This window comes from Adiantum capillus-veneris, chromosome 20 (genome assembly GCF_014529385.1).
Source record: "Adiantum capillus-veneris isolate H3 chromosome 20, ASM1452938v2, whole genome shotgun sequence".
Taxonomy (NCBI): Eukaryota; Viridiplantae; Streptophyta; class Polypodiopsida; order Polypodiales; family Pteridaceae; genus Adiantum; species Adiantum capillus-veneris.
Genome location: NC_140950.1, coordinates 113350606 through 113361019, shown reverse-complemented (window position 1 = coordinate 113361019; position 10414 = coordinate 113350606). Strand labels below are relative to the sequence as shown.

The window sequence follows — 10414 nt, the reverse complement described above, 5'->3', positions numbered from 1 at the left end:
ACCCAGTTTTCCATGCTCGCACAAAGCACATTGAGGTGCATTACCACTATGTCAGGGAGAGGCTCTCAATAGGAGAGATCAACTTGGCTTATGTGCCAACACAGGATAACCTTGCAGATCTTTTCACAAAGGCATTGTCTCGTGAGAAGCTTGAAGCTTTCCGCAAAGCTTTGGGCTTACTCCCCTTTGTGGACTGATCATGTCCTCAGGGCATGGCACTTCCCTTTACTCATGTGCCAGTTCTCGTTCACCGCATCACTCCAGGGGGGATTTGTTACCATATACATGTGGTAGTGATGTGTGTGAACACACACTAGGACCGTCGAGGCATTTTTTCCCTCTTTAGGAGGTTTTTCCCCCGGAGCATTGTATATACGCCATCACTCTAGGGCTATCCATCTTTCCATTGCATACTAAGAAACACACTCTCTATTGTGTGCCTTGAGCTTCCTTCGTCTTCTCCAAGCTGTGTGCGTTTCCCTGCAACCCTAATTCCAACAGATCTTTGTTGTCATATTTACATGCTTTTTGGGACCCAGATTGGGCTGATTGTTATGACACGCAAGTGTCCACAAGTGGTTTTTGTTTCATGCTCGACAGTTCATGCATATCATGGTTGAGCAAGAAGCACCCTATTGTGGCCACTTCCAATTGTGAGGCTGAGTACATGACAGTCTTCACAGCTACGGTTGAGTTTCTTTTGTCCTAGTTTCCTCTGGACTACGTGAGGCTTTGCTATGGTTGAGTGTGTACGGCTCATATGCCTTATGGCTAATTTGGGTGTTGAATAGGACACTACCAACATCATCTACACTGACAGTTAGAGTGCATAGGTAGTTGCGAGGAACCCATCCACTATGTTAGAGAGAGACTCTCACCAGGAGAGAGCAGCTTGCCTTATGTGCCAACACAGGACAACCTCGCAGATTTGTTCACGAAGGCATTGTCTCGCAAGAAGTTCGAAGCTTTTCGCAAAGCTTTGGGCTTACTCCCCTTTGTGAACTGATCATGTCCTCAAGACATGGCACTTCCCTATACTCTATGTGCCAACTCTTGTTCATTGCATCACTCCCAGGGGGAATTTGTTACCATACATGTGTGGTAGTGATGTGTGTGAACACACTTCGGACCGCAGGGGCATTTTTTTCCTCACTAGGAGGTTTTTCCCCCGTGCATTGTATATATGCCCATCATTCTAGGGCAAATATATCATTGTGATATATACTCTCTGTTGTGTGCCTTGAGCTTCTTCATCTTCTCCAAGGTGTGTGTTTCCTTGCAACCCTACTTCCAACATCTATACCAAAATTAATAGGCTTTGAAAAGCCAAGAGGGAAACCTACATTGGTCTAGAGAGCTTAGCTCTAACGATTCTCAATACCGTGGGAAGTAGGTCTACGAGGGGAACCAATGGAAGGTTAGAAGAGGGCAGGTCATGGTGGTGGAACAAGAGGGGACAGGGGCAAGAGTACCTATATAAAACGGTTTTGAAGGAGTCAAAAGGGCTCTCTCTCGCTTTTGCTAGGCCTACTATTCTCTCATCTCCTGTGCCAATTTTGCCAAATCCAACAAGAAGAAAAGAAAAGGGGAGCAAGCAAAGCAAAAGGTCACATGGCCGGCAATCGCCATTCTAACGGCGAGGGAGGCCGGCGGACCGCTGCACATGGGAGCAGGGCAAGGCGAGGCAGCCTTGCGGACAACAGCTGGCGGTCACATGCTCTCATGGTTCATCTCTCATACATGCCGATGGGATGGCTGCGTGCATTTCCCCCTCAATCCCGCTTAATTTTGTATCGTAATCTCCCATCTCTTCATGCCGCGCGCATGTGCCTGCCAACCGTCTTGACCGGCTGCTCCGGTTTCTTCTCCTAAGCTCCTGGCCATGGCGGCCTCACAGTGCAGGGGAAGGCGGAAAACGCCTTCTTTACCCATATATCCCATTTTGATGCAGCCCACTTTCCAACTCCTCTTGTTTTATCTTCTTTTAACCGCCATCGCCAGCTTTGCATAACAGCTCTCTTTGCCCCCCGCCTCCCCTGCCCCGCCCCCTCTCCTACACCTACTTTGCCTTAATTCGGAATCTGGGTTCCTTTCAATTTTTGCGAGAGTCCTTTGCTTTCCCTCGCATTCCACCTGGCTTCATTATTGAGCCAACTCCCACCTTCTCTCTTTCTGACATTATCCCCCAACCCTCCTGCCCCTCATATGCGCCCCTCTCCTCCTCTCTGCAACACAGCTTTAATGCCAACAAGCGATACGTAACACACCAGTCCTCCTCATTGTAGAAGAGAACGAGGTAGAAGAGAGGCGCCATATTTTTTTAACTCGAGTCTTCAGCAAGCCACTGTTTGCCTTGCTGCTCAATCGATCCTCTCCTTCCCTCCATGCTACCCAGCTTCGCCTCTCTTTTTAATCCTACTTCATCGCTTTGTGCAATGCAGCAGCCAAGGGCCCTGCTTTGCTCTTCTCCTCCCTTCTGCGAGATGGGTCTCGTTCTCTTCTCCTATCGGCAGCCCCTGATGAAGATGACGCCAAGCTTTATCATCAACAACAAGCTTGTGCTCTACAATGCGGGCACTGGTAACATGATAAGGTGGCTTGTGTAGCAACCTGCATTGCCCGTTTGGGCGCTCATCTATTCACTCTCCTGTGATTCATTTTTGAGCTGCAATTCCTCTGTTGAGATTGCGATTGCTGTGAAAAGGCGTCCCTTGACAATCAAGAAGGGCATTCTTAGCCCACAAGATAATGGCTCAGTGTCATGCGGAGAGAAGAAAGCACCCAAGTGCTATGGATTTCTATGTTGGTGCCCTCCACACCAAGCTATACAATCCCAGCAGGGATGTGGACAAGTATCCTCACTGGCCAAGCTACAATAATAATACTGCATCGACTACTTCATCTGGAGACCCTAGCTGCACTCGCTCCTCGCAGAGCTTCCGCAAAGAGCCATCTGCTGGGAGTAGACCTTCATTTGGTGGAAGTTTTCGTGAGAGTGCTCTCATGGTTGGTGCATGTCCAGAATTGAAGTCTGCAAGCAGCAGAAGCTACACGGATGCTCCTGCAAAGACACCGCAAAAGAGTCATGGTAATGATGCCAAGCTTGTGCAGAAGCCTACACTGGCTCGCATGAACAACACTCTTCAGCATGAGCATGACAAGTCTACAACCAAGTGCCTGCCTACCCTTAGCAATGGGGCTCCCATAGACAAAGTGATTGCATCATCCACAACCAAGGTAAGCAATCTGAACAGCATGAAAATAGAGAACGAGGACTCCCTTGGGTGTCCTAGACAAAATGCAGCTCGTAATTTGCAGCCTACAGTGAATGAAACGCAGCCTCTGAAAGTTAATTCGACAAGCTTGCATAACCATGGTCTTACTATGGGTGCTTCAGCTGGAGGTCAATCTCGCCCCGGAAATGTAGGTGAGATTAGCCAGAAGCCTACCTTGGCAGTGAAGCCCAATCACGGGGAGCCTGCTACCAGTTTTCCTCGGGGCCATAAGTCTGCAGAACAGGGTGCTTCCTTTGCTAATAAAGACAGCTGGAAAACATGCAACATGGATGCAGGTAGTAGACTTTATAAGTCAGGAGAACAGATTGCTGCCAAGTTCACTCTGGCTTCCGGCAATCTGAGAGAGAGTCCAACAGGAGGCCTCATCGTAGGCAGTCAGAACGTAGTTGGTAATGGTTCTGGGGACTCTTTCTCAACGAATGGAGGAAGTCCGACAGCTACCAAAGATGGTCCGAGATGGTCTTCTTCTGATAGTATTGGCTCTGTGGATTTGTCTCATCCACATGAAGAGAGTCCCACCTCTAAGGATGGGGCAAGGAAAGCCTCTTCTGTAAGTTGTAGCTCTGATGGGGGAAGTCCAATGTCAAAAGGTTTGCAGATCAATGAAACGAAAGGTACTGATCGACGGCCTTCATCAGTTAGTGTCCTTAATAACAAAGATGCTACACCCGTACGGGGTATGGGTAATATATTGGTTGGTGCTAGCAATAATGGGGTTGGGAAAGGAAAATTCTCTAATAACAAAGCAGGTGCTAATGACATCAAGCCAGGGGATGGCTCTTCTAAGAAAGTAGAGGACCTGGCACCCATGTCCAATATTGCCAATTTGAGGGGACCTGCCGCATCTGCTACTTGTGCTGATGGGGTGATGAACCGCAATATGGGTAATTTGTGCCATGGAAGCCGCAATAGTAGTGCACCTAGTGGAAACATTCTCAATACTGGAATGGCCCCAAGGGCGCTGAACCAACAATTGGAGGGAACAAGGAATGGATTTGAGCTTGTGGATCCTGAGGACATAAAAAATGCTGGCAATGCTCAATACAAGATGGGCCATTTCTCTGAAGCTTTGGCCTTGTATGATAAATCGATTGGTATTTGCCCTAATTATGCTCCTTATAGAAGCAACAGAGCAGCAGCTCTTGCTGGACTTGGGAGAGTAGGAGAGGCTGTACTGGAATGTGAAGAGGCTATTAAACTGGATCCTCAGTACTTGCGAGCTCATCAAAGAGCTGCTCATCTATACCTACGGTGAGCATCTTCTGCTATTTCAATGGAACACTATATGATGTAAGGGTCAATGCTATAATGGAATGTGCCATAAGTAGAGTCTGCTATATATGCTGTCTGTGGTATACAGATTAGGTATGATCGAGAGTGCCAAGAGGCTCTTTCGAGCTTCGATGGGGAAGGATGAAACAGGAGTTCCTCAAACTCTTCATGCAGTTGAAAGGCACATATCAAGATGCATAGAAGCTAGAAAAGCTGGTGATTGGAGAATTGTGTTTCAGGAAAGTAGTGCAGCAGTTGTTGCTGGTGCTGATTCTGCAGCCCAGGTATGATGTCCAGTGACGACATATGACACTCAATATGTTTGATTCAACTACAAGGTCGTTATGTATTTTGTAAGCACATTTCAATATCAGCGGCAGCCCTACTTATGACAATTATCAGTTAGTAAAACCATTTGTGTGCGTATTTGTCCTATGAGCATTGCCTGCGTATTGAAGTAATATAATCTAACCCATAACAGAGACCAAAGAACCATATGAGAAAGCCTATCAACAATAACATATGACAATCAATTTGTTTTGAATTTATTACAAGGTCAATATATATTTTGTAATGGCCTTATGATAACTGTCAGTTATTAAGGCCATAATTTTCTTATCAGCATTGCCTGCATATAGGAGTAATCAAATCCAACCCATAACAGAGACCAAAAAGCCATATGAGATAGCTGAAAAACTTTGCAACTATGAGATGTGATCTCCTGCCTTATGCTAGTTGCAGGTTGGATTCTCACTATGATGTTTATAAGAGATTAAGTCATCACATCCACTTAAATGCAGGTGTTGGGCTACAAATCGGAGGCCTTGTTGAAACTTCATAGATTAGAAGAGGCGGATGGTATATGTACAGAAGCTCAAAGACAGGAGAGCATTTTGCAAAAGCTTGGGGTAGCACCAGCTGACTCTTTTCTGGTTATGTTGCGAGCCCACATTCAAATGTACCTTGGAAGGTAGGATTTGAGTCATAATGCTCGAGCCTTGGGCATACCTGGCAGATTGTCATTTTACCATGTAGCTTTAAAGGCATCTATCCTGCCTCCTTTGATTGTTAGCTTTATGGAACCTACCTTTAACAAATAACTTCGGTAGCTGTATAGAGCTTGGATTCATTTGTGACTGTTGATGTATCAGGTTTGAGAGTGCACTTGGAGCTGCCGAGGCGGCTGCCAAGATAGACCCTCGTAATGTGGAGATCGCGGGATTTGTCAAAAGAGCTCGGGCTGTGATCCAAACCAGGACGTCAGGAAATGAGCTTTTTAAAGCGGGGAGATTCTTCGAGGCTTGTGCTGTTTATAGTGAGGGCCTTGAGAGTGATCCCATGAATGCCATCTTGCTTTGCAATAGGGCAGCTTGCAGGTCAAAACTTGGTCAGTGGGAGAAAGCCATAGAAGACTGTGATGCAGCTTTGCAAGCTCAGCCCAATTATATCAAGGCTTTTATGAGGAGAGCACATTGCAGCTCAAAGGTGAACTTGCCACAAAAGCTCTGCACTCACTTGATTAGTGATTTAACTCTCCTGGATATGTACATGTGTAGCATTCATGAAATGTAATTTGTATGTACGTACGTACATATGTGTCTACCAGTATGATTATGTGAAGTAGGTGAATATCTAGCGCATGTTATCTCGTTCTGAGGTTGTGATGCCCATTCCACATCTATGGCTTCACAAAGCTACCCACAAATTTCTTCAGTAAACTAATTTTCTGATTGAAATGTGAATATTAGCTGTTTTGTTGGCTGGAAGTGCAGCTTGAGCGCTGGGAGGATGCTCTCCAAGACTATGAGGTTCTGAGAGCGAAAATGCCAAGTGATGTGGAAGTTGCACGAGGGTACTTCGATGTGCAAGTTGCGATAAAGAAATCGAGAGGAGAGGAGATTCACAAGATGAAGTTTGGAGGGGAGGTGGAGGAGGTTTTCAATGAAGGGCAGCTTAGAGAGGTGGTGACATTTGCAGGTACAGCTCACTCTGAAACTCTCTCTTAATGACTTCTGTGTGCTCCTTCAACCGAGGTTACTCTATGTCAAATGAATTGGTGTGTGCCGATTGCGTCCGCATAAGCAAGTTGAGTCCTTTATGATGTTGGGTTGTTGGGGGTTTCAGGGATATCTGTTGTGCAATTTATTACAAGATGGAACGATCGATGTGGCCAGATCTCTCCCTTTATTGATCAGCTTTGCAAGCGGTTTCCTTGTGTCCATTTTGTGAAGGTAGTCTATGTCTACGACTAGCATGGGATAATGTTTCCGGGCTGCCATTGATGTGTTGTACCTTGACAGCTTAACAGTTGCACAAATTTTCAAATCTAGCAATGTTGCTGTGTTAATCAGTGCTGCCTTTAATCCAAGCTACAAGTGACTGGTCTTTTTTTCCTCTTTTGCAGGTGGATGTGGAGGATAATCCTTACCTAGCCAAAATCGAGAGTGTGACATTTGTTCCTACATTCAAGATTTATAGGAGTGGACAGAGAGTGAAGGAATTGCAAGGCCCGAGCGAGCAAGCTCTCGAGAATGCCATAAAGCATTATAGTCTGTAGATCATATACTAACCAGGGGGTGGGTGGAGGTGCAGAGAGAGAGAGAGAGAGAGAGAGAGAGAGAGAGAGAGAGAGAGAGTTGTTTGTGCAAGGCTGCTTAGAGGCCCCCATGGATTATTAACTTATCTATAACAAAACATGTGATGTGAAATAAGGGAGAAGAGATGCGTGTAAGTAAAACGGAAGGATTTTTTTTTTCTGGCTTGGAAGATTACACAACAGGAATATACTTGTAATTAGCGCTGCCAATCTAATCAACTTGGGTTATTTGCGTCGACTCCTCTTTACTCTGTCCCTCTCTCGCACACACGCACCCGAGCTCTCACAAAGGCGTGGCAGTGACTGAACAGCATTAGGGACTCTTGAGCGAAGTAGAGCTTGTTTACTGTTAACATTCAATTTATCAGGGTTGAGAAAAGCATGTCAACGTTGATGCTCAAACGTACTTGTACTAAAAGTAGCTCAAAGCCTCAAGCTCTTGATGGTGTGCATCACATGCCAAAGCTTTGTAGTATATGGTATAATTGAAGTCACTCCTAGCAAGTAAATCATCATTGAATATGCTCGAATGGAAGGGCATTATTGTACTTGTACTTTATGTCGAAAATTGATCCCAAAATGTGGTTATCAGTTGTCCAACCCTTGCAAGAATGGAAGGTTAGAAGTTATGATGTTGATAGCAGATAAAATTTTATAGGATTGGGTTCAACATATTATGACCAAAGCATTGCGTGTTCGGATGTAGATTAAGTTTATTTGAACTCTATATGTTTATTGAGTAGTGATCAAGGCTCGATAACAAGCAAGTTCAATGTTAAATGTATGTAAAATGTGGCTTAAAAGGGCCCAAAACTATGCTTTTGATATAGGAAGTGGGTATGTTTGAAGTGGTAAAAAATTGAAGTTTATGGACTAGAAATGTAGTACTCAAAAGTGCTCCACAAGCCTATCTTCTATGGTGGGAATGTTATGATAGTTCGAAGTTTGGAGTGGTTTGTACATCCGGTGCACAATTGTAGATGAAGAGGGTCGGGATGAAGTGTGTGCATGGGGGAATGTGGTGCGCAATGTATGAAGTTGATAGGATTTGATGACATGTCAATCGGACTTCGGGATGGCAAAATATTGCGTGGTGAAGTCGGTGGCAGTTGCTAACCATGTGGTATCAGGTGATTTCTTCTCCATTTCGGTGGCCTTGGTTGGTGGTTTTGAAGGAATCAAGATGCGGCAAGGGCAGAGCGGATTGAAGTTGAGGAGATGGAGTTTTGGTAGTATGTTATGGCTCAGTCATTGGAGCATCGGATACCAAGTGGCATGCTTTGGAGGTTGAGAGGAAAAGGTGGGTTTTAATGTGGATTGTTAGGAGGTTTTCAACTCTCATGAGGAGAGGGATTTTCTGGTACTGTCGCGTGGCACTGGGGATAGCCCATAAGCGTATCCAAGGCTCTGGAGTGCGGTGTATGTCTTAAGACCTAAAGCATGGTGTCCCCATTTGATGCAACACGAGAGAGAGAGAGAGAGAGAGAGAGAGATTGAGATTTTGGAGCTCCCTCTCTCCCTCGCATGTGTTGTGGCTATGGTGACCCACAACGGGTGCTACGGACGGTTGCAAGCGTAGCTGTGGTGGCTCTAAGCGGCATTCTTGCTAATCAATGGTGATAGTGCACTAATAGGGCGTTGACAGGCGATGTTGATGTGGCAGTCGGTTGTTTCGCGCCAAAATCTTTTGAGGGCATGGTTGGGAACACTGCTACAAAAAAATTGGGTCCAATGTATTTTGACCGGTTGAAATTGCAAAATCTTGGCTAGATTTTGACTTTGCCTTTAAAAAACCTAAGAAGTTTACACAACTTTTATACACAACAACTAATGGCTCCACTTTTGTTTTTCATTAGATAGAATCTCCCCAAGATCTATTAGCATCTCTAATTAGCATGTCCATGCACGTCACCACTTGAAACCAATATTAATCAGTAGCACTTGAACTTATCACCTACATAGTATGAAACTCAACGTAAACCACTAGGCTATATGCCTACGTTGGTCCTTGAGCTCCCTTTGAGCCATAAAAAAAAAGGATACCCCCCCCCCCCCCCCCCCCCCCCTCTCCTTTCCCTTTTTTTCCTCCACCCTTCTCTTTTCCTTTCTTCCCCCTCCCCAAACTAATTAATGCATTTGTGAAAAAGTCGTTTTGGCTGTCTATTGGCAAAAGCTTCAAATTTGGACCTAAAAACCGGGAGAATTTCAAGTGCGCCCTTATTTTCACTTGTTAGGGAAAGTGTATTTTTGTAGCCTTGGTTGGGGAGCACAGACGACGCCGTTGGGGCTTCAAGAGAGAGGAAATTCATGCGGTGCCTTGGGGGTGGTGGATTACTTTGAACCAGGCCATTGAGAGTTGACGTACTCGGCCATCTCTTCAGGTAATCCTGCACAGGATTGTTACTTTTGCTTGGCAAAGTCTATCTTTTGAAAGATTGTAGCCTTAAGATGTAAATACCAAAACTTGTCTACGTATTTGTGGATAGACTCATGGGAGAGAAGCTTCAAATTGCGCCATTCGATAAGCACTTTGTCCTTTGCATCGCTTGCAAAGAAGTGCTTCATGATGGAAACTCGTAGAGTTTTCCATGTCTTTGGGGCTTCGCTGTTGCCACGAAGGTTAGCCCACCATTGATGAGCCGATTTCTGGAAGTACATAGCTACATGACGTAGCTTGGAGGACTCCGTGAAGCCCTCGTCTCCAAAGGCCACATCAAATTACTAGATGAAGGCCAATACTTTGTTGGTGGCACCAAAGGTGTCATCATAGGTGAGAAAAGAGATACTCTTTTCTGCCTCTTTGAACTTCTTGAGCTTTTGTGACCTTCGCCATGCAGTGTAAGATTTACAATGTCCTCCCCTCTTGTATTCTCTAGGAGAATAGCCATAGATTTTGTCGGAAGAGGAGGAAGGTGAAGAAGAAGGAGAAGAGGGTGACCTCTTTCTTGCCCTTTTCTTCCTTTGTTTCCTCTCTTCCCTTTTGGAGTGACGTGGAGAAGGACTGTAGGTTGATTGTTTCCTCTTGGGAGGAGTTGGCGATCGTTTAGACCGCCGTCTTTGTGGAGCCACATCTTCAGAGGAACTTAAAGATTCATTACTTTCTCGCTCTTTGGATTCCTCCTCCCGTATTGGAAAGTCTTCTTTTGGGGGTCTCATCAAGAGGCCTCCTAAGCTCTCTCTCCTCTTGGAGAGGAAGGGAAATCTGTAAGCATGAAGTTGTTGAGTAACCTCGGCTTGCAAAGCAGGATTG

General features: G+C 45.4%; 1 protein-coding gene across 1 annotated transcript; it reads left to right on the top strand.

The window, feature by feature from the left end:
• The first annotated feature begins 1596 nt into the window (after nucleotides 1-1596).
• Nucleotides 1597-7402, top strand: LOC147433114 (uncharacterized). Its single transcript, XM_086492805.1, has 8 exons — nucleotides 1597-2593; nucleotides 2724-4547; nucleotides 4657-4852; nucleotides 5369-5538; nucleotides 5720-6053; nucleotides 6341-6545; nucleotides 6693-6799; nucleotides 6973-7402. Exons 1-8 carry the CDS (start codon nucleotides 2385-2387, stop codon nucleotides 7123-7125), a joined length of 3198 nt encoding a protein of 1065 aa, XP_086348931.1. The 5' UTR covers nucleotides 1597-2384; the 3' UTR covers nucleotides 7126-7402.
• Nucleotides 7403-10414: the final 3012 nt, after the last annotated feature.

What these genes read in the sequence shown, in the direction of transcription:
- LOC147433114 (XM_086492805.1), top strand. Translation starts at nt 2,385, where the DNA reads ATGCTACCCAGCTTCGCCTCTCTTTTTAATCCTACTTCATCGCTTTGT. An exon ending in GTGCTGATTCTGCAGCCCAG is followed by an intron (nt 4,853 to 5,368) that starts GTATGATGTCCA and finishes ACTTAAATGCAG; the next exon opens with GTGTTGGGCTACAAATCGGA. An exon ending in GAGCACATTGCAGCTCAAAG is followed by an intron (nt 6,054 to 6,340) that starts GTGAACTTGCCA and finishes CTGGAAGTGCAG; the next exon opens with CTTGAGCGCTGGGAGGATGC.